Source organism: Diadema antillarum, unplaced genomic scaffold (assembly GCF_040938485.1).
Source record: "Diadema antillarum isolate AM-2024a unplaced genomic scaffold, OU_Dant_1.0 scf00000205, whole genome shotgun sequence".
Taxonomy (NCBI): Eukaryota; Metazoa; Echinodermata; class Echinoidea; order Diadematoida; family Diadematidae; genus Diadema; species Diadema antillarum.
Window position 1 is genome coordinate 798,787 of NW_027271094.1, and position 25,148 is coordinate 823,934.

General features: G+C 39.0%; 1 protein-coding gene across 1 annotated transcript in view; it reads left to right on the forward strand.

The window, feature by feature from the left end:
- The window catches only part of LOC139723993 (dual serine/threonine and tyrosine protein kinase-like), a 40,598-nt gene extending 15,955 nt beyond the window's left edge, over positions 1-24,643 (forward strand). The window contains exons 3-10 of the mRNA XM_071635191.1: positions 937-1,169; positions 2,620-2,703; positions 6,846-6,971; positions 10,304-10,487; positions 16,641-16,797; positions 21,531-21,780; positions 22,347-22,596; positions 23,556-24,643. Of these exons, the coding sequence (XP_071491292.1) occupies positions 937-1,169; positions 2,620-2,703; positions 6,846-6,971; positions 10,304-10,487; positions 16,641-16,797; positions 21,531-21,780; positions 22,347-22,596; positions 23,556-23,755 (1,484 nt within the window). The 3' untranslated portion in view covers positions 23,756-24,643. The remainder of the gene's footprint in view (positions 1-936; positions 1,170-2,619; positions 2,704-6,845; positions 6,972-10,303; positions 10,488-16,640; positions 16,798-21,530; positions 21,781-22,346; positions 22,597-23,555) is intronic.
- The last annotated feature ends 505 nt before the right edge of the window (positions 24,644-25,148 follow it).

Sequence of the window (25,148 nt, forward strand, 5' to 3'; positions counted from 1 at the left end):
AAGAAAAAAAAAATAGAAGAAATGTTGTTGATCATTGATACATTGTAGTGTCCAAAATATTTTCAGTTCTTTACAGAAATGTGTCAGAAGACCTTATTCCTCTGAAATCACATGAAGGATGTAGTTTTGACTTTAATACATTATTGTAGTTTCATGGTCATTGTACATAATGTGTAGTCTGGTGTTAAAAACAACTTCTTGAGAAAACCCTTCTTGCTTCCAAAAAGTACACGCAGCATCAACTGTATCCACACAAAGAAGAAAAAGACCGCATGTAATCCTTGCTGCTCCTTATCATGCAGTAAATTCATAACATGACTTTTGCTTGAGAAGCTGGAGCAGTGCAACATAAAGAAACTGTCATTTTCCGTAATTTCTTTAAATATCCTTGATTTCCTGAAACAAGAAGTACAGTTGTAGACCTAACTGGCCACAGAGAAAAGATGTTTTTCAAAGTTTGTATGTGACTTTCTTTTGAATATTGATTTATTTCTTTATTAAATGAGAAACTTGAATTCCAATATAGGGCACTTCACAGGTTTAGGGTGCTTACTGGTACATGTAGTTGTAGATGCTAAATAATAGTTGAACCACAGATGTTGTTTGTCTTACCAAAATGTACTTATGTTTATATTTTTACATTTTTGTTTAATATTTTCATTGTAATTGTAATCGAATACTGTACTAGGATAGACTCAGTTCGCCCAACAATTTGATGAAAATAACATTACCAATTTACAATGCTGTGTAGTATGTTAATTGAGTTGTTAATGTGAGTTCTCTCTGAGAGACATCATGCGATAATTATATGTGCACATTTGTTTCGAAATGACCGTGTCCCTTGTTTCCAGTGAGAGTACCCATAAGAATGCCAGTGTGAATCCACCCTGAGGTAGAGCTGTTGCCACTGACTGTCACACCTTTCTCCCTCTGTAGACTTGGAGGTCAGTGAAGAGGGCAAGATCCAGAGCCAGAAGGACATCAAGAAGTGCACGGAGCAGATCCAGGACCTGGTCCTGGCACAGTTGAACACCTGTGTGGTGGAGAAGCTGATTGGCTCTGTGGAGCTCCTGCGGGAGAGCTTTCTGGGCACTCTGCAGCGTTGCCTTGAGAGCCTGGAGAAGATTGATGGTGACATGGAGTCCTCCACAAGCACGGCCCTTACGCAGGTGAGTTCACACCTCTATTCAATGCAGTTCAGTTCAACATAGGTCAGTTCAAATCCACTCAACTTCAGTCAATTCACTCTTGTCTCAGTTACACTGTAGTTCAGTGCCATTCACTTTACTCACATCTTCAATCCATTCAGTGGAAGTTGGTGCAAAACAATCTGATGCAATTCTCCTTTTTGAATACGTGTAGTTCAACTTGATAAAGTTCAATTCAGTTTAAATCAATTCAACCCATCTTAGTTGCATCATTTCTTTCCATAACTTCTGCTTTCTTAGTATTAATAATGTTTTTGCTACGAATACCACGATTGTGAGCAAAACATTATATACTTGACGAAATGTGCATTCTCACAGTGATGCTGAACAGTCAAAATCCTGTACATACAATCGTATTATCATTATTGTCAATCCGTACACGCCTAAAATAGGAGTCAATATGAGTGCTACTGTAAGCCAAGGTTATATGGCCATGCATTTACCGTTTTTGTGATTGTTTATGAAAGCTACACAAAGCGCATCAAGAAGCCAAGAAAGTAATTTTTTCCCCATTCAAATTAATTTGCTCAAATGTGAGCAGGCATGGTTTTAGGGAGGAGTGAGTGTATAGTGCAGCATGGCCAACCATTTATACTGAAATCAATCATTAAACACAGTTGTTCAAACTTCCATCCATCATCTACACTTAGTATGAGGTGTACCCGGTAAGTGATATTGACAAGTGCCTACAAATGTAGACATGTTTCTTTCTAACAATCAGTTGGCAGTTTCCAATGCTTGTAGTTATGGAATGGCTTCTTAATAAACTGTCAGTGCAAATGGAAAGAGAGATAAGATTGTCACTAAACTGTTACATGAATCAATCTCCGTGAAAGCACAAAGCTGCAGATGTAACTTTACAGTGAGTTGAAAATCCTACAGATTAGATAGTACACAATGAACAAAACAAAATTAACCTGGTGTGGTACAAAGGGTTTTGTGGCCGACACACTAGAATCATTACCCTCACAATGCCCACGTACATTTATGAATCCCATGGCATTGAGGCTAGGAACATCGAGGGCACTCAGCAGGTGAAATACATGTACACAAGGTTGTTAGACTATTCTTCATGACAGGTGTTATCATCTTTTAATCCTCTTGACTATTGGCAGTTGTTTGTCATATTTCGACCTTTTCTGTCAGTTTTTTTTTTAATCTTAAAGGGAATAGATATGAGAAAATAGTGTGAATGATGTATTCAATGTAAACTGGATAGTCAAAACAGTAAGTGCGTATCACTGCAAGAGTTTGAGATGAAAATATTGAATGTGTGATATTTTATATTATGTATGGGCACTGATCATATATTTGGCCAGTTGCATGGCATATCTTAGGACAGTAAATTTACTCAAAGACTCTTGATTCACCAGTGAAGCTATGGTGTATGTTGACATGCTTGCCTCAATAGATTCTGAATGCAGCATACCAGGTTGAGGTCAGCGTGAGGACAAGTTCGTCTGTCGTGAGGATCATCTGGGAGCGGATGAAAGAGGTTTGTTTGAATTAAATCCTTAAGGCCCCTTCAATGTTTGAAGCATCTACAACTGTATGTGCAAAGCTGCAGAGTAATAATAGAAAGAGGTTTCAGTCCAGAGTAGTTTGGAATGATATTTTATTGCCATGTTATGCAGTTCATGATCACTGTACAGCAATGTGCATGATACGTTCAATTCAAAACTATGATCCAACAGAATTTAAAATGGCATGATGTACATTTGTTCTATTGTAGCACCTCAATATAACGCAGAGAAGAACCCAAAAGATACATTGTACATGTAGATTCAAGCAGAAAATTTTCTTTCTTACTGCTCATTGGGGAAGCTTGTCATTAACTGAGCTTGCTATTCTTTTACCATGATGCACGTAATGTCATTTATTGAAAAGATGGCAGACATTACAGAGGGTAATCACAAGAGGACCACCACCTTCTGTGGACAGGTCCTGTCTCTTTTCTCTGGTTGTCATATTGCTAGTTCGTATTGAAGTATTTCCTTCCCACAGTCTATGATCCATTTAGTCATCAGATCTGAGATTTCCGTCAGAGCTGCTTAATAGTACAAGAAAGAGGAACTATATGATCACCAATTCCTTGTTGTTTATGCCTTCAGGAGCATCAGTTTGAGATACTAACAGTTGAAAGTACCATGGACACTGTACTTTAAAATGTCAAGCCATTTGTACAATTGTGGTTAATACATCAGAGTACTCACAGGGGATTAGCACATATATGGATTTTTTTTTTTCCCCCATAAAGTTAAGGTGGATGTCAAAACTCTTTTATCATAATCCTACCTGTCAAAAACTTAGTTGAAGCTTCATGGCCTATAGAATCTCATAGGCACAGAAAAAGATTGAGAGAAATAACTCTTGTCAAGGTATTATAGATTTGATGCCTCTGCACTCTTGGCGCCAAAGGCAGTATTCTGAGGAATTTACGGTCAGGAACACATTAGTTAGTTTTTTTGTTTTTTGTTTTTTGTTTTTTGTTGTTTTTTTTCTTCAATCTGGATATCCACAAACACAGGCAAACAGCACTTTGCCATGTACATCAAAACATCCTCTATACAGCTTTACTCTTTGTTTTACAATCTACATTACACTTCGGTTCTCTTTGCATTAGACGATAAGAATTCAGAGTCTTATCTAAAGATACGTTTAATTCCAGGCAGTGCTGGAGATTCACAGGAATCCTTCCACAAGAGATTGTAACAGCTGTGAAGTGCATCATTGGAGAACAGTGATAATGATTTGCTTTCTCCTTGTTTCATGAAGCCTTTTACGTCCGTCTCCCCCCCCCCCCCCCCCCCCAGTTTTCCACAGTAGGGACTAAAGTCACCATGACTCCCATCCATGGATTACTGAGATACTGAGTGAGATTAGCACAGCATATTTGATTGCTGAAAGATGACTGAACAAACTGAAACGATCATTTGAAAACCTATTATTTGATACATATCTCTCTCTATGTATCTTGTTAACCTTTAACATTTTAAGTGCTGTCTTTGGATAAAGAATAATGTGACTGTTTACCACAGTGTGAGAATATTATTACTGCACTTGTAAGAGTAAATATGAACAATTCTAATATAGGCAGTTTTAACACAATGGTGTCATGGACTTGATTAAAAAAATAACAACCAAGTATCTCAATAGTCAATACACCAGTTAAAAGTCATGCTCCAAATTGTCATTTAGGACTTAGATGTGTAGTTTACATTTGGTCATAGTACATGTATGTATTAAAGTCTTGATCATTGTGGATCTCTACTTTGGATGGCATTTATGTTCAAAGTAAATATAGCACAATCTGTGTGTGATTGTCATTGTCTTCGATGTTTCCAGGAATTTCCCTTGAAATTTATAAACATGTACATGACTTGCCATAAATAAGCCAACAAGTATGTATTTAAACTATGGTCCCCCTTTTAATAAATCACCTGTATTATTTCCAAGATGAAATAGTGATTTGAAACACTAGATGCAATTTGAAACCAGTCTTATGACACAGGGACTTCTTACACTGCTCGGTCTTTATTGCTGTAGCAGTTTTATGAGAAAAGGAGGCTGTTTTTCACTGTTCAAACTTAAGCACTGTGAGCACACAATGTGTGGGAGAGTCAATACAAAGTATCTTTAATATGTTTGTCCCTGGGATTAGATCTTGAGTCTGAACTGCCATATTTATTATCTTTTGTGTGCTTTTGAGTGCCAATTGGTACATTAAAAAAAACAAAAACCAAACTCTCATATACATGCATTGTCCAAAGTCCCTGACACAGAAATTGTTGAATATTAGATTGCACATCAAATGATGTGGTTGTAGCTTTGCATCACCTCTCTTGTGCTTTGAACTGCAACATGGCGATACTTCTGTACGAAGCAACTAATCACACAATGCATATGGCCATTAATCTAACTGTCAAAGTAGCAGACTGTGTTGATGTAATTAAATGGTTTCATACATTTTAGCAGGCACGCACACTACATAATTATGGAGTAGTCTAGCTCTTTTTCAGCATTTACCATCCATGCTTAGTAGAGAGAACTATCAATATTGGGTTATGTGTTTGTCAGCTGTGTGACATAGCAATGCAGGAGCAGAGATTTAGCTCTGAAAACGTAAACGTCAAAATCTTGTGTTTCAGCAAGTCCGGCATGTACATGCATATTATATGCCCTAGCTATTTTGTGAAGTTTTGAAAATGAATAAAAGAAAGGTTTGTTCAGACTGGTCAAACCAACAGATTTAAAAGTGGTATGCTATATACAAATGTGTAGAAAGCATCTTATTCTACACCTATGCTGGAAGCTTTTTTTTTTTTTTTTTTTTTTTTTTTGGCTTACAAATGAATAAAAGAAAGGTTTGGTATGACAGGTAAAACCAACAGATTTAAATGTGGTACGGTGTAGGTTTTAAAAAACATAGTCTTTACAACCTTTGCTGAAAGCTTTTCTGATTTACAAAGTTATGAACAAAAATAGTTGAGATTTTGAAACTTAGTGTGTGTGACTATCAATAACAGTATTTTGTTGGGCTTGCACAAGTTTTTTAAAGTTTGCCCTCACTAGTATGTATGCATATTTCTGAGTTTATTGTATCCAGTTGCAGTCACACATGGTCCTGAGCCTTTTGGGTAAATGCATGGTAACTGATGATTTTTGTTTGTTTGTTTCTGTTTTTTAAAGCAGAATAGACATGACAGTTTGATAGTATCGACCAGCCTCAGCTGAGTGTATTTTCCTTTAAAGGCAGGCAGACAAACTCTTTGCGATCTGAGTGTTTACTTTATAAATTAGTGTATGGTTATCACTCAAATCACACAGATGTTAGATCATGTAAAGAAGAAACGCTTTACCAATGAGACATGTAACCCAAAAATCATTAGCCTGTAGGATGCCTTCATGTCACTAGAATGTTGAAACAACTAGCAAATCCTTGCAAAGCAAAGAATGTTTGGTGCCTATGAATTTAGCAGCCATTGCATCAGCCCATGTTGATTAATGTGTACTTTCAGGTTTAGATGCATGTGTTGATGCATAGTGCCTGTGTGTTTGTTTATAAAAATTCAGAGCTGACTAAACATAGTACTTGGCACACATACAAATTATGCCCAATGTATGCATAATATGCTTACAATATGTCTGAACTTTGGTGCTGTACAATGTTATAACTGCATTTGTACATGTATACAATATTAAGCAGATTAGGAATGTTTGCATTTGTCAGCACACATCTATAGCCGAGTACATCAGTCAATATGTAAACACTGCGGATGTAATTCATGCATCATGTATGTGTCATTTTAAATAAATCCCCCCACCTTTCAGTACCTGAGAATATTTAGCTATCTGTATACTTGCTTCATGGAATGTAGCCTCGAAAGATTAGCTATGAGTGAAGGCAATGAATAGTTATGATTAGGATTAGGATTATAATCAGGGGAAACCAACTTGTGATTTCCTCTTTATCCAACATTTATTTGTGATAGTTACAATCTCTAATAAGTGTGTGTGTTGGCTTTCAATGTGTTCTGTTGATAAGAAGCTACACATTAAAATCAACAGTCATTTTCTTCTCATCTGTCAGCCATAATGATAATCTCTTCAACTAGTGTATTTTCTTGTTTCCTACAGTTCTTCCAGTCCATCAAGCCTTTCAAGACACCAACCAAGGTAGATACAGAGTGGAAGAGGAAAGTGGCCCAGACTATGATCAACAACCTGGATGAATCCAAGCTGGCCAAGAGCATATGTTCCCAGGTAAGCGCGTCGTCAGTAGCATATTATCAACCTTGTTTGGGAAATTATGTAATGTGGGTATCTCACTGTCTTGGAGACTAGGTGGCCATCCGGTGGCGACTTGAATCTTGCTGATAGTGGAGTGGTCTGGGAGATGTCTCCATGACATCTCCTGCAGACTAGCGCAGTCTCCGGGAATTGATGAGAGAATAGAACAGGTTCATTTTTTTTTTCCAGAGACTTTTTACAGTCTCCAGCAGACATCTCTGAGACTTTTCTGCGACTTCGTGGAGACCCATTGACAACCTACTAGAGACTTACACTTTGTAGTGGAGACATCTCTGTGACTGAGAAGAAGTCTTGGAGACATAGTGGAAATGTTTTCACTATTTCCAAGTGAATACATTGTCACCTTGTTTGGAGACGTCTCAGACATCGCCCTGGAATCGTCTTCTTGCTGAGAGCAAAAGCCATTTCTTGGTCTCTAAGAGTTGCACAAGTTAGGCAATTGATCAGTAGCAGCAGTCTCAGCGAAATCTCCTCCATTGAGATAGGCTGTGAGCATGTGTTGTAAACCTGATAGGTCTTTTCAATGTACGTGTAGCAACATGAGATGTGCATCGGCTTCTTTTGGATAAAGCACATATTGTAAGTGGTGGGAGGGTTACAATGTATTGTTTATGCCATAATTTGTCTAATGCCTGTTGACAAAAATATCACTCACATGAAATGTTGCATGCACAGGTATTGATGAAATGCCACAATTCTTCCTAGCTGCCTAATAGCATAAGATTACGTGGACTGGTGTAAGCTACTGTATACTGTACTACCTACTCCGTAGATGATCAGTGACCTGATTTTTAAGATTTAAATGTAGCTTTTCCTTAATTCAGGACCTAATATATTTAGCATGTTGACATTCCTGCCTGAGTACCCAGAGTAAGTCTGCAAGTGAACAAAATATCATTTTACCTGCGTCACTTGCGACCTTCTGTGCAGTGTATGGATTTAGTATTGCTGAATGGACAGCATTCATTTTTGTGATCTGAAGGTTTTCTTTTTACTGTAGAAGTATAAAAAGAATGTACATAGTGTACCAGAGCGAGAAAGTAATTTCCAGTGAAAATCATACAGTCATGCAATTTGTGGTTGATCAGTGGTGATGTGAGAAATTGCAGACATTTTTTAAAGAAATATCAATGTTAATGAAGCAACTGACAAAAGTGCCCCCCCCCCAAAACAAAAGAAAACAAACAGATAAGACTTGAATTGGGTTTGCATTTAGTCACTAGTAGTAGATGATTATTTACTTGAAATTGTATTGAAATGCAATTTCTTAGAAATAAATTGTGATTTTTCTGAAATTTCAGAAAGTATGCAGTCTTAATGTGTCCATCCTATGAAGCAGTTACATTGTATCTCAGAAAAATCAGTCAAAACTATCAAATAAGTGAAAGAAAGTCTGACTTTTTAACTTTGACCGAATTGCAGATGAGGGGTGCTATATTCAAGACTTTAAACTCACATGACTCGCATGGCAATCAGAAATATACAACATCACATGATTACTGAATGACTTACTCGCATTCAAAGGGACATAACCGTCACATCGCTTTCTGATTAGCTCAAACATTCACTGATCGGTTTATATACTTGGTTGGTGCATCGGCACCTTTAAATGAAACAAATCTCGTGCAGATGTAGTGTCCATAAAGCATTTGAATGGGAGAGTAGGAAAACAAGAGTAGACACTAATTAGATTCATGTCATCTGTTACAGTGTGTGTATAAAGCTGTCCTTGTGTCTGAGGACTTTTTATGCCTCCGCCTGAAGGGTGCCCGAGACATTATTCATTGATGTATCTTAAAAGAGAGAAAGAGAAAGTAAAAGAGGTTCCATCAATATGAGCACCCATGTTTTTATAGCAAGTCATTTATTGGCTAGCAGCTGTCACAGAATGACTCCTCATCCTGGCTACTGCTTTCATCATGTTTGGTATGATAATGATGAAGGGAAGTCATGGATTGTTGTTTTTGTTTTCAGCATCTTTATGGACTCATCAGACCTAAAACTTGGCATTCGTGTTAATGTACAGCCATGGTCATGTCTTGTTGTCCAACCATTTCCCCACCATGAAGTGTGACCTGCACTGGGGTCAAGCACTGTGCATTTATTACTTTGTTTGCCTCATTCACTCTGTCCTTGGCATGAAGCTTGACAAATAAGAAATTATTGTCCAAACTGACCTTATCCTTCAGTCTGATCGTGTAGCATGCCTGTGTAATACAATGTACCCTGTTCAGGCAAGGAAGATTTACAGTCAAGAGTCATGTGGAGGATCTTGGACTTTGTCCTTTGGTGATGCTACAGTGTGTTTTGTCATGTCAAGCTAGCACAGGATGGTTCTTAGTTGGAACAATACACTTTCCAGCACATGTTGTGATACAGCACATCTCAGCTGGAATGCTGGCTGGAATGGAATATCAAATATGTTGTAATTTATTGCACAGCTGAGGGTAGAACGAGCTATGGGTTTTACAGTGCAGTGATTGATGCTTCAAGAAAGTGGCAATGCTGTACAATGAACCCACCGTGGGGAAAACAACTCACATATTCGTACAGGGGAATCTGCTATCGGTACTTTGCATTTGCCTGATTGCCTAGGGCAAGTGAAAATTACAGGCAGGCAAGTGTTTTGGAACAATTAGAAAAAATGCTTACCTTAATGTTTTGGAACGATGAGAAAAATGCTTGCCCGAAATGGGCAAGCAAAAAGCTTTGAAGCCACTTTTTTTTTCACTCTTTATCCCCTACAAACCCATGAAGTCAACCATACAGAAGCCCAGATATAATGACTGCTTATAGTGGATGCACAGTAATGTCATTTCAGCAACTTTCAAACACTTATGTGAAGAAGCACCAATGCAATGCAACACCAATACTTGATCAAACCAAATATGTTGTAATATTCCAATGTATTAAAGCATGTGAATCAATGTGTGCTGTTTATTCAAATTATTACAACTGTTTTATTAAGCCTGTGACTTACAAGTGTTTTTCTTTATCATTTTCTTTAATATTTAGACTTACTTATTAGACAAGTAAAATTCATGCTCAGGCAAGTGTTCTGCAGCACCTTGAAAGTTTTCTTCCAGGGCTGGATAAGAAAGCTACAGCAATTTGTGATTATGACACAAATAGTAAAATGTATGTCTGAGGTAAATTCCCCTCTACGAAAACAACATGGAACTTCTTTAAAGGTGGGAGCAGTTGAGTATTTGGTTTCATAATAAAGGAAAGTCATGTGTCATATTCATTTTGCACACATTTTTCACCTCTCTTCCATCATACAGTTCCGTGCCAGGCTGAACAACTCTCATGAGTCCTTCTCCACCTCCCTGAGGCAGCTTGAAGCCAAGCACTCCGGGCGCCTCGAGAAGACGGAGGAGCAGCGGATGAAGGTACGCAAGGTGTATGCCCCGCGTCTGGCTCGGTTGGCACTGGAAAGCACATCACTGAGGGACATGGTCCTTTATGGTGAGTCCTCAGCCTGCCTTTACACTCAGTCCAGGCAACTCGAAACAGCAGCCTCCCGAAAGGCTGCTATTCTGACATACCAACGACATCAATAATGGTACCCTTTAAGTCTCAAGTAGCCGAGATTTAACACGACTGATGATCCCTTCTGAGCATAATGGTGCTTCATAAGAAATTCAAAGAATGGGATAATCTTACACTTGATTGAGTTTTTTGTGATGCCTTTTTAGTGCCTGCAATAAAAGATCACATTGTGCTGCTTCATTCCACAAATTCCAGTGGACAGTTTTTCTGTCAGACTTTACTTTTGATAGAGGATTTTATTCTATTTGCAGGTCGGTCTCACAGTAGCGCTTTAACCTATTATTTCAGAACCACATTTCCAACATTTGTTGTCAATTTACAAATCTGTTTATTACCACTTATAAAATTGATTGTTAGTGTTTCAAAAGTTATTGTGATAAATAAGAATTATCTTTCATTTGAGACCTTCTCTATCCATATGTTATCATTTGTTTTGGCTGCAGAATTTTCAAAAGCCCCTTGGTTCCTGCATATTTGACTGTCTCTTGATAGGCAACACATTTTAGAAGATGGAAAGTACTGTCTCTTTCTCAACTTAGCTCAACTGTGTAATTCTTCTCTATTAATGTGCAGATTTAATAAACTTTCACAGCGAGTTCCATCTAATCTGCATCCAGTGACACACAGTGAAATTCAAAGATGATGATTTTACCCATAGAGGACGGGCTGATTTTGCTATAACACACATTTCCCATAGACACCTGCCCGAGTATACTCGGGGACTGGTCTTCAACAGGTTAATGATGACAAGAGGATAATCTCTGCAGCAAATTTGTGTTGAACATAGAAGGGGTCTAAAGTATATGAGCCATTGGACTCTGTCACACTTCAATGGCATTGGCACAAAGTTTGAATTAGAGTGTGCAAGCCTTTGTTGCATTGGAGAGAATCAATCATCCACACAAAATATGACCATGCATTAACTCTTTCAGTTCTGTGGGAAGCAAGGCAATGTCAAAAGGGTTGTTATGTAGGCTGATGGTCCAGAAAGTGTTCATGGAAAAAAAAAGGGGGGGGGGGGAAGGGGAGGCACCCATATGCATGTGAAAAGTAGGATTGTCACAACAGGTCATGACCTTAATTATCTGTTGTGGTCAACTTGCAGCCTGCCTAGGTGTGCAATGTATGTCATGCACATCAGTCAAAGCGATTGTGTGTGGGTGTGTATGTGTATGTGTTGCAGTGGTTCACCACAAACAACAGAAGATATTATCTTAGAAGTATGACAATGGGTTTTGGGTGATTCACAGAAGGAGTGCATGTACGATGTGGGGTCAAAAATCACAGAGTGAGTCATATGATCATATAGCTTCCAGTTTGGTCAGTGTCACATCCCACTCCCTCAACTGTGTGTGCATTATTAAATTGACTGGCAACATGATCACTTTTGATAAGCCATTCTGACCTGTCTGGCTGCTTTTATAAGGCCAGGACAATTGTAGAGGAGCGTTAGCATTGGACTTTGAGTCTGCAAGTACAGTGTATGTGTCTGTCAAAGACACTCCTGCACCCACATAGGCACATATCATTGAGACAAGAAATTTTATTGTAATTAAACACATCAAGAAGATTAGATATGTAGTTCATCAAACTGTATGAAAACATTTGCAATGCAAGATAAACATTCTTTTACCAGGTAGTGAAGCAAGCTCTGCTGGTTGTCCTTTCATGAATTTCGAGGTGAATGTTTTATTTTTTTTTTAGGTTAATTTTTTATTTTAAAAATATCTCCAAGATTGTTAGTACACAATACGGTGTGAGTACAGTGAAAGTGACAAATTTTCTTCAGTAAGCTTGTGGTGCAAAAAAGTTTGTCGTACCCTGAAACTAAAAATGTTTACATACAGTACTTGTACATTGTATGGGTGTAATTTTTAATGAAGCTTATTTTGACAGAATGAGTAAGTATAGTTGCCATCAGGTCTAGTAAAATCCTTCCAGTAGATGCTGGATCAAGGGAAGAGATTTAGTAGTAGAAGCCTATTATCAGTGTGGTAAAATACATACAATTTTTAGTGCTTTCTGTAATTTGTGCTAAAATAGGTGCAGGGCTCAACAAAGGCACTTGGCATGGCAAGTAAAATTTCATGTCAGGCAAGTATGGATATGAAAATGGTAGAATTTACTTGCCCAATCAGGCAAGTAATAGTTCTGTGTTATAAATATAATTGGGGGGGGGGGGGGGGGGAGTTACCCTTGCCAAAGCGAGCTTATTATGTATAACATTTGTTTGCATTAAAAAGTCATTCATCATACCAAAAGGGGTACAAGTCCAGGAAGCAAAACACACTGCCCATGTATTGTACGAGTGTGAGCAGAGACAGTGCTTGGCTGTTTACAGCCTGGCGCTGCATTACCATCGGTTAGTTTGGCCATCTCAGTGCTAGAGCCAACCCAAGAGCAGCTACATGTACCTGAGGCTAGAGAACTTGATATTGAGGCTGTGCAGGCGCATGCGAACATGTGTGTAATGTTGTATGTACAGAGCAATCATGTGACTCGGCTCAGGTAAGTATTAGGTGATGAGAACAGAAAAAGTTAATGACAAAAAAAAAAAAGAAATTAAATTGATATCATGGTTGCTGACTGTTGCCATTTACAGTGTCATTACCTCCGCCAAGGGAGGAAGTTAATGACATGTTTTCGCTACCGTTGGTTTGTCAGTTAGTTTGTCTGTGTGCAAAATAACTCTAATAGTAGAACGGATTGGGATGAAACTTGCAGGAAAGGTTGAGAATGACACAAGTAACAAACGATTAACTTTTGGTAGTGATCCGAGAATTTCGGGGGAATTTATGAAGGATTTTTGATATTTTGGCAGGTAGGGTCAATGAACTTAGGAGTTCTGGCTGTGCGTACATTGTATTTGAGGTTTGCAGTGCGTGCTCTAGTTTCTGCTAGGGCGAGGCGCGCTGTGCAGCTGAGGGTTAAAATGACGTAAAAAAGGCTTCTATATTGGGAAATCGGGCTGCTTTCAGCACACAATGCTATAAATAAGTATGGGTGGAAATCACTGCATCTTTATGGAAGAACAAGATCAGTGGTGGAAATGAGCTGCATGCTTGGCGGAGGTCTGCGCTCTCAGAGTGCTTCTCTAGTTTATAATATGTCAACCAAATTATTAAATTTCATGCATGAATTTATTGTCTGTGTAGTGATCACTTGAAGTGTGCAAATTTGTAATCATCCCCTTCTCCTCTGCCCCTTTTCCTTCATGCACATACATGTAGCACGGGTGATTTGAATTTCATCAATGATTGTCCTTTTGATATTTTAATACAATCAATTTACGAAAGGAAACACCATGTTGAAGGATTATCAAATGACTGCATCATCAAAATCATGGACATCAGAACCAGGGCTCCCTCCTATAACCATATGAACTTTAAAAACCTAAAGAGATAATGAATGTACAGTTCATTAAAAACAAAGTTTGGAGATGTCCATAAAAGCCATCGTAGTGCCCACCTGTGTAGATTCTTTTCCACTTTCTTGCAAAAGTATTTAAATTCATAATAAAAAGCAGTTCTTGCAACCTTAGATTGAAGACCACAAACTTCAAATTACATGAAATGGCTTTTAGTGGTTGAGATTAATGAGAGAGAATTACAATTTTTATTTTTGATATGTTTTTTTTTTCTTATTTATTACTTTCAGGCAAGTAAAAATATGAAAAAAAGAAAGAAATCTACTTGGCCAAAGGGCGAGTGAGGAAAAAAGTTTGTGTGGAGCCTGTATGAAGTGTATTTACAATGTATGGACTGTAATATACATACAGTACATGTACCAAATTGTAGTACTTAGTTGTTAAAATGTCAAGTAAGTTCCATGTCCTGCAGAGCTGTCTGTCATCATTGCTCTTGCGCAGTAATCTTGAAACATAACACGCAGAAAAGTTGTAAATGGAACATCAAGGAAGTTGCATAGAGCCATCAGTAGTTTCGGTGGCCATCCAGTTTGTATACCTAGTGATTACTTGTGGTATAATGTACTGCAGTGATTGCATTGTTGGCAGACTCTGATATGAGGATTATTGTCCGTTTTGCAATTCAATACTGCCCGACAGTTAATGTTTCTACCCCAAATGGTGGCAGAGGTATTGTGTTTTCAGATCTTACTGCCATCTATCCTTCTTCAGCATTGTTTGCTTAAAACGCCAGTGATGTGAAGTATTAGGTGAAGGGTCACCAAGTTTTTGCCAAAATTGTCACCTACAAAAATGCACTTAGCTATAACATCCACTTGAGTAGCCCTGTAATGAAGTAGTGGAGAAATCAATTTCGGAAACATTCATAGTGCGACGAGAGATGCAGGTACAAATTCTCAAGTCCTGTGGTCAATATTATTGAACTGTATCAACATGTTGATGAGCAGCTATGTGCCTATTGCAAAATGTTTCATAGTCATATCATTATCATAGGATAGGAAGGAGGAAGCTTTCCAGCTGAGTTAAGCGAATGCTCTGCAGAGCCTAATGTCAACATGCAAGAGTAAGAGGGTATACTCAGCATGTGGTTGGTCACTTTCTCAAGTCATAAAACTTTCTACTTCCCCATCTTAGTAGAATGGAGGCCCATGATAATGAACGATTTTCTTCTAATCAAACCTTATGAAGGAGACTTAGGGCGCGTTCGAGCGCTCTCCTAAAGTGAACTGTACCGTACCGTACCGCGCTAGAGGAGCGTTCGAACGCTCCTAAAGTGTACCGTACCGTACTGTACCGAGCCAAAAGTGGATCACTTCCCGATGTGCTCCAAAAGCGTACCAAAGCGTACCATAAGTTCGTTGTAAAGCATGCGCCTATCAAGCGCATACGTCACAATGCAAAAACATCATTCTCTTTGTTCGGGACAGCTGTAAGTAGGTCAAGCGCAAGGTGAATGACCTTCTCGCTACAAACAAGCGTGACCTTTTCTAAAAATAACTCGAGAGGTACGCTTTCTCCACAGAGCTTTCGAACGCTCCCAAACTGGCACAGTACGGTACGGTACGCTTTGGTTCAGTTCGCTTTGGTTCGCTTTAGAGCGCTCGAACGCACCCTTAGAGCAGATGAGTATTCATGGAATACCTATGATACTGACTAGCTCCCTACCTCACAGCAACATCTTGTTCTGGTCTATCATATTTATTAGCATCTGTGGGGACTGAGTAACATTTTACGTACATGCACATCATGTTTTGTTAATCAATTGTGTCTATTCTGTGTAGGCCTACACAGAATGTTTTGTTAATCAATTGTATCTATTCTGTGTACAGATTTTAAAAATGAAACATTGCAAGACAGTTTAGTGATATGCTATGCCATTTGTGTGTTGTTGTAAAGAACATTGAACTTGAAATCCTGGTTTTGATTTCCCATACATGTGTGTTTAATTGCTTTAAATCCAATAGTGTTATGAGAGACCTTTCCTGTCCATTGAAGTAATAATAATAAGAAACAGGACTTTGTGAATGATGTATTCGCTTCCTGGCTTCCTGTACTATTTGCAGGCCATGAATGCTGAAGTACATGTAGTCGGCATGCAATCGTGTTGTAGTACACTCATTGACTGAGGTATTTCCTTTACCATGGGAAGAACCCCCATAACTAGCATGATTTCAGAATACACCGTGGTGGAGTTAGAAAGCTTCTGAATACCTTCATGTTCCCCTGAGAAAGTGATTAGCCTATGTATGGTGTGTAAACTACATTTCTTACTGTCACTATAATAACCATATCACAAGGGTCATCATGCACTTTTTCACCCAAGATCACTTTCTATGACAAATCAGGGAAGCAGCACCATGCTGGTTGTCATGACAGTAATAATAAAAAGTGCACTAAAAAAATCAATAGGGTTTCTGTTCACTCAGTATTGTTTCTCCCCCCCCCCCCCACCCGCATTCAGAGTGTCTCCCTTTGCAAAGGTATGATCACTAACAGATGATATGAATGTTTGTTTGACTGTTTATGTTGGGGGGGGGGGGGGGAAGAAAGGGTACGGTATGTTGTTGAATCTTGAACATATTCCGCATGAAGTGTATCGAGAAAGTACAGTATGTAACCAGTAATCCTTGTAATTTGCACAGGCATGCCGAAGCTGGAGCGTGAGATAGGGAGAGGGCAGTATGGAGTGGTGTACTCCTGCCGGGCTTGGGGTGGAATAACTCACTGTGCAGTCAAGTCCGTAGTGCCACCAGATGACAAGCACTGGAATGATCTGGCCATGGAATTCCACTACACAAGGTAAAAACACCTGTACTTTTTGCATCCTTCTTTCTTTTGTGCTCTCTCTTGTAATCGTTTGTTTATGCCACCACTACGAAGTGTCACTTGAAGCATTATGTTTTGGGGTTGTCTGTCCCTTTGTCTGTCCTTCAATCCATGAGCAATTTTGTGGATTGCGTAACTGAAGAACCGTTTGAGGTATCCAAATGAAACTTGGCATTTTGTATTATAGTCATGTATAAGTGGATGATGGCTTTTCATATCAACATGTGAGTGCATTTGCTGAAGATCAAAGTACTGTAAACGCAGAAATTTTCACGGTGCATTAATTTTTGCGTATTTTGCACTATTGCTGGCTAATGCGAATTCTTAACAAAATATCTTAGCTATTTCTCTGCACATTGTGAATGGGATAATAATTTGTGCAGGGCGAATTCAAGAACCCACGAATATGTTGTTGAGCCATGCAAAAAATTATTCCCACGAAAATATTGGCATTTACAGTAAATGTTTTGGGCCCTAGAGTCAAATAAAGGTCAAATGTTCACTTCTTTGTTCATATCTCCGAAATAGCTCGAGGTACTTTCATGAAACTCAGTAGGTCTACATACAATAAAAAGGTACTGCTTGACAATGGTTCTCTTTGGAGGTTTTGGGTTGTGGGGTCAGAGGTCGGGTTTCAATGATATTATACCATTCAATGCTGAAATTTTACCATTTTCTCCATACCATGGAAATGACTAAATACATGTTACTTTAAACTAGATATATACATGCTTTACTGCACAACGATTCTGTACGGGACAAGTTGAGCCATGGGATCAAAGGTCTCATAAATCTGCCAAAATTTTGCTTTTTTGCAACATTTTGAGAATTGCTGAAAGTGGTGTTGTGAAAATTGGTTTATATACAAAACTTGTTATTGGTTTTTTGAAGAAAGTTGTGGGCCATAGGATAAAAGGTCAAGGGTCAACACACAGGTAAAAATGCTTAAATTTCCAAGTACATGTGTACTTGTTCTCTAAAACAATTTTGCTGTCCAAATGAAATTTGGTTCAAGGATTGTAGAACCACTCAACACATTTCAGGGTTGTGTCATACAAGTGTGTACTTTTAAGCATATCATTCTTGCCAATCATTTGAAACTGTCGTGTCACATTGTTAAGACGTACTAGAGATGTACATGTTTTGGGAGAACAATGCAAGATGGAAAGGTGTAAAAATATCAGTCACCATAGTGACATTTCTAGTTTCTGTTAGTGTAATATACCATAAATGTATACATATCTAGGGCATATGTGTACACAAAACCATAAGATTATGCCTACAGGTAGTTACAGACCAGTCTTGAAGAATTCCCCTAGCTGATTTGCTTGAAACTGGCTCCAAGCTGGACGAGGGAGCTGAAAATGCAAACTTGTTCTTGTATCATGTTACACTGATGAAAAGCATGTTTTCGGATAATTGTGACTGCACTTTCATGCCACAATTACGTGCTACCTGTTCTCTACCTTTTATCTGTGTTCTCTATTGTACCTTGGACTGTAAACCTACCTGAGAACTCCTTATGACAGAGTGGTATTCATGTTCAGCATACTTTTATGGGCACTTCCGGGTACACACATTGTTCTATAAAGTGGATGGCATGTGGTTGTATACTTTTGACTGATGAGACCTGCGAAACTTGTGTTTAGCAGTGCAGCTCTGCACTAGTAGTTGGTAGGGGCAAAACGAGTTAGTAGAACATAGAAAGTGCTGTTGAGTTTGACCGCAAATTCCGAAATTACAGTGTGAAACGACAGAGAATGCATTGCACGTGGTACTACTTCATGATGTGAGACTGTTGACAGTGCTCTTCTTGCAAATCTTCCTGTTTTGCTCTTTGGTGTTTAGATAATGTTGAAGCGGACAAAATTGAGAAATTGGTGTCTGATTTAGTTTCACTCTTTAGCTTTTGAGTACCTTGACTGGAACTCTGCTTTTGGCGTTAATCTTTGAGTTAAGTCTGACATGAGAGGCAGAGCATTGTATAATGGTGACATACATGTATTCCAACCAGTTGTAATAGTCAACCTGGTTGTAATAGTCTGCCTTATGGTACAATGTTGTAGGAGGCTACCTGTATATCTTGGGGGTAGGTAGGTTAGTCGTTATATTATTTAGGAAGTTCCATGTAAAAACAGTTTTGTATATTAAAAATCATCATTAATGAAAGAAAAAATACGATGAATTACAGGTACATACATGCAGATTTCAACAAAATGTGTGGAAGGCAGAAACTTGAGGAGGCAATCGCTAAGAGCCACAGTTCACATAGTTGCAAAAAAAAAAAAGTGAAATAGGTATTTGCAGAGACTCCAACTCTCCCGTTTTCGATGGGAGATCTCCCGCCGAAAGCCCGTTTTTGCAAAATCTCCTGTTCTCCCGCTTGAGATTTAATTTCTCCCGCCCTGACTCTGTGTCTCCCGCTTGAAATGATTTCTTACTTAATATCATTGTATGTTAAAAAATAAGCCTTAGATAGCACGAGAGAGCATCTAGAACCCTAGAGCTTCCAGGGCCCTTAAACGGGCCCTGGACCCTGGCCACAAGGAACTTCACGCTCTGTGCTAGTGATGGGTTCACACACATTAAATTGGAGTCTCCCATTTGCTAGGGGTTTCAGGCGGGAGAATCTCCCGATCAGAAGGTGCTTGGGTTGGAGTCTCTGTATTTGTTTAAATGTATGACAACTACTGATATGTATATCACTGAGAATTTGGATTTATTGATTTCATGTGCCCATGTCACCCTGGTATCAGTATTTGGGAACACCACCTAAGGTCACCATTTCCATATTTGTTTGTATTTAATAGCGTTGTATGTTTGCGAGTGGCGACCTGACCCTTGTATGTGTCAAGATAAGAACACAATGGGATTTCAATGCAAAAACAAAACCCGAAAGCCATAATGGCTTGCAACACAAGCCCATACCAGGCTTTTATGCATCACAACATCATTTCTATTACAGTTGAACCTCTCTTATCCGGCCTCCCTTTATCCGGATCTCTCTATTATACGGACGCAATCTCGCCGTGATTTTTTTAAAAATAATTACGGGAGGAAAGGGGGATTCCCAACTCCTTGAGAACTCCTACACCAACACACATGAATTACATATTACTTCCAACATGATTAACATATATTAAATCAAATTTCCTTCCAAATTGCTTACCTTCAGACATTTTAACATCCCCAAACATCCCCAAATGTAACAATGAAAAGGTTGCAGTAAACACAGTGGTACTACAATGGGCTACATCAGTACATGTGTATGTATATGTATATATATAAAGTATTGAGTCTCCCGTATCCGGCCAAATCCCTTATCCGGATGAGCCCCGGTCCCGACTTGTCCGGATACGAGAGGTTCAACTGTATATTTATAGTTGTTTGTTATTTGTCTTTTGAACAGCAGGCACACGTGTACATGGGATTGTTAAGTTTGCATATAAAATACACGTCTGCTTGTCTTCATTCTGTATTTTCTTGGAATAATGCTGAATACTTGACTTAATCACTTACCTGCTTCAACTGAAATCAGATTAAACAATATTGTACTCAGTTTGTTCAATTGACTTTGTGTTATTCCAACTTTGTGTTACATTTATGTATGAAAATAAAATGCAGAATTAAAATCAATCAATCAACATCTAAATTAACCCTCCCCATAGTTTGGTTACTCAAAGTGATCGCAGGTTAGTGCACTGCTACTGTCACATGAATTAACAGTCGATCAGGTAACACTCATACACTCTCAGCTGTTTCCTTTCAATATTAGGACTTTTTTTTTTGTCAGAATATTGTATATTCTGACATTCTGAGCTCCTGTTCCATATTGAGAAGATGCACTGTGATGTGCTCTACAATGAATGTTGGCACTTGGCAGAATATATTTAGCATCCTTGGCCTATGACTAATGCTATGATGTGAGTATTAATAGAAGTCTGAGAGGAGAGTACAAGTTTGGTAATAATGACTTGGTAGATGATTTGTCATGATTCCACCCTACTGTGTATTGTAGAGATTGGCAACATACCCAACTGCTGCTGTGACTTATCAGATTAGTTTGTGATGTCATGTTTTCTTTTGACTCATATGACATTGACACATCAATTTATAGATTCAAGAGTAGGCACTTTTTTTCTGGTAGCTTCTTGACAAGCAAACCTGTACACTAAGCTCTATCTTTTCTTCCCAACATGAAAGAGTTTAGGTTCTTCCAATCAGTTATAATTGTTAGTATTCATTATGTGCTCTCCCCTCATCCTACTTGACATTAAACTCTCTTCTCATACACAAAATAGTAGCAAACAGCACCAATCCCAGACAGGTCAAGGAATTGTTCAGAGCATTGCTATCTTTTTGTGAGTGCTATACAGAATCCCACCAAAAATATGCCTTTTCAGCCCTCAGTACACTGCAAAGTGCAATGCTGTTTACAAGGTCCGCATCCCTGGATTTTACTTGTAACTATTTAAGTGCTTTTTATTATCATTATCATTATTATTATGAGATGATGAAAAATTTTTATGTGTTCAATCAATTTTAGATAAAAATGTACTTTATCCCTTCCTGTGCATTGTACTGAGAATAGAAATTTGTTGGTTTCGTATTAATGGCAGGAATACACATTTTGCATGCATTTAAATTTCCTTTTCCCCACCACTTTCTGGCCATCCATTTAAATTTTGCTTTCAAACGTATCTCAGATCGATTCCAGAGCATGACCGGGTGGTGGCACTCATCGGATCTGTGATTGACCACGGCTACGGTGGGATGGGCTGCTCACCAGCCGTCCTGCTACTCATGGAGCGGATGCAGCGGGACCTGCACACAGCCATCAAGGCCAACATGGAGCTACCCGAGAGGCTCCAGGTCGCCCTGGATGTGGCGGAGGGGGTGCGCTACCTGCACAGCCTCGGCTTGGTTCACAGGGACATCAAACTGAAGAACGTGCTGGTAAGTGTGTGAGAGATTGGCAATGCCTGTAAGATCCATCCTCCTGCCATGCACTCGTGCAACCCTTCGTCTGAGTCCTTCATGGATGTGTTCATTTGATCACAGATATGAGCTATGGAGTTTGCTGAAAGTCTGGTGGATACTACATATGAAAAGTCATGTGCTTCTACTCCTGTTTTTACTTAACTCCAAATTTGCTCTGGGTTTTGCCCTCATTTAGGAGTACATTAGGAGCACACAGGTAATTGTGGGAAAATCTAAAATTCTTTGTCATGTACACTATTTGATATGCGTATTCAGAAAAGCACATACATAAAGTATAAATTATGTTCACTGACACTACAGTGACATTCCTAGTCATTGATGGCCAATTCATTACTAGCTGTATCCAGGGAGGTGAGACAAAGTTTTTTGTCTCACCTCCCTGCTGTGTCCGAGTGTTAAAGCTTGAGGTACTAACTAGTACATGACATCAATGCAGAATGTCAGTTTAACTTCATGAAAACTGTTGGAAGAAAGATCTGGTAAAGAAGGTTTTCATTTCCCCATTACTCGTTACTACAAAGCTGGACAAGCATGACCGTGGCAAAATCACCGACCTTGGTTTCTGCAAGCCGGAGGCCATGATGAGCGGAAGCATCGTGGGCACACCCATCCACATGGCCCCTGAACTCTTCTCGGGCAAGTACGACAACAGTGTGGACACCTACGCCTTTGGTATTCTACTGTGGTATGTGTGTGCTGGCCATGTGCGTCTGCCTCAGGCCTTTGAGCAGTGTGCCAACAAGGACCACCTCTGGACATCCGTCAAGAAAGGTTAGTAATGCTCCTACCCTCCTGAAAGATCAACCTTTCAACAAATTTTACATTTGCAAGTTCACATTTGTCAGGATGAGATGACTTCTGTGAAATTCCGTAAGAGACAATACAAATATATAATATAGATATATATATTTTTTTATGCAAAATGGCATACCTTGGCTTGTTTATGAATAATGGTAGTAACAGTGCCCCCACCCCTATCCTAAAGATGGTTGGTGATGTTGTCATGAACTCAATTATTTTGCATTCTGCAGTTGTAATGAGCACTGTATCACGTTTGACATAGCAACTTATGAAAGTAAGCCATTTTAAAGTCTGCATACCTTTCAAATCAGAAATGTATATCGATATATTCTTTTACACTCAGAATTTACACTCAGTAATGACCACCAATCTTGCCATTTCCAAATGCATGCAAGGTAATCGATATAGGGAAAAGAGCTTTGAAATTAGAATTAACATTATTCATTTAGTCATGAATTCATATTCTGTGATTTTTTATTCTGACATACATCACATGTTTGTATAAAAATGTGCAAGAATTCCACTCCTGTATGCAAAAAGGAAAGTTCAGTGCAATGATGCTGATGTTTGTCAACGAGCAGATGACTAAGAAAAAGTTATTACTATTACGTCTTGTATGAGTTCAATGCCATCCAATATCCATCATTGCCACGAGTATGGGGCCACAATCTCGGCTTAACTGCATGCATCAAATTTGTCCAACAAAGTTCTGTGAAAGTAATTTTGTAATGAGAAATCACATTCAGGGTGATTTCAAAGGCATTACATGCCTTTCATATTAATGAATTGCTATCCATAAGGCTTTATATCCCAGAGTGATACAACAAGATGAGAAGCAAGTTATGTTTGTAGACTACCACCCTTTCCTTGCTTGTGAAAAAGAAAGAGTATTCCGGTGTTAAACAAGTCTTTCTGTCTGAATGTGGCAGGAGTGAGGCCAGAGCGGTTACGCCCCCAGTTTGACGAGGAGAGCTGGGACCTGATGCGAGCCTGCTGGGCAGGGGAGCCCATAGACAGGCCCTTGCTGGGTGAGGTGCAGTCTAAGCTGGTGGAAATCCAGAAGAGGGCGTTGGCCAAACGCAAGGCCGAGGGACACGGATCGGCGAACCACAAGTCAGACACCATGTAGGAAGAGACCAAAGTGGACATGTGGGAAGGAGATAAAGCTCTGAGAGAAAGCCTTTGCCAGAAATCTTGTAGTTAGTCCGTCAAATTTCGTGCACAATAGGTCTCTTTCTGAGAGTGTGAGGAAGATCTTTCATCTAGTGCCATGCTACAACCTCTGCAGCTATCGGCAAATAATCCCAGCGGAACTGTAGGATCCTCTGGTAATGCTGAGCCTCTCATACAAGAATTCCTGCGTAGAGAATGCTTCGTAAGTGTAAGCATATAGAAGAGATAGTCAAGTTGCTGCTTGATATGTGGCAACCAGCTACAAACCTACCAAAATGTTTTTTGGAAAAATTCTTAGACTTTTGTTGATTTTTGTTTTCTGAGAAGATGAGATCTCACTTTCAAATAGTAGGTCTCTCGTGAAAAAATGTGTTCACTGCCCACTTAACTAAGTATATAAGATTTCAAATTGCTGAAAATGTTTGACGCAGAATATGGAGAAAAGGTAAAGGTTGAAATCATCCAAACATGAAGTTCTCATGAACAGTTCTACAGTTGGATGATTAAGAAAATAAATCAGAAGTTCATAGCAATAGAAGTGAATATATATTGCTTTTCTTAAAAAGTCAACTTATTCTCACATATGTCCTGTATTTTGGCTTATTGCTCAGTGTTCCAATTCTGACTTTGTGATGATATTGCAGTGGACAGTCATATGTCTAAAAAAGGTGTGAAAGGCTCTGTACTAAAGGGGTTAAACTTGTACAAAAATGTGTGGACCACCTAGCTTCTGAACCAAAGTGATTGTTCAGCTAGTATCAAAGTAACTTTGTTTACTTTGCATTTATCATGTACATTGATGTGTGCAAGGATTGCTGTTGTCACTCTTGTATTGCGATTAAACCTAGTTATACCCCCGCCAAACGAAGTTTGAAGGGGGTATATAGGAATCAGCGGACGGTCGGGCGGTCGGTCGGGCGGTCGGGCGGTCGGTCCGTTGCAAATCTTGCGTCGCGAACTACTTCCTCAGTTTTCAACTGATTCCCATAAAACTTGGCACAGATGTGTGCCTTGGGTTGTAGATGTGCAAGACGTATTTTTTGACAGTACCCAAAAATACGTTGCCATGGTAACGGCATATTATGGGCAAAAATGGGTACAAATCTTGCGTCGCGAACTCCTCCCACAGTTTTTGATCAATTTTTATGAAATTAGGTACAGATGTTCATCTGAATATGTTAATGTGCAAGACACATATTTCCGCAGTGGCAAAAAGTGCGTTGCCATGGTAACGGCATGTTATTGGTAAAATATAGGGCAAAATGCTTCATGGCAAAACTGCTTCATCAGTGTTCTTCCAATTCTCATGGAATTCATATTGAATGTTTGTCTTAGGATATAGGTCAGCA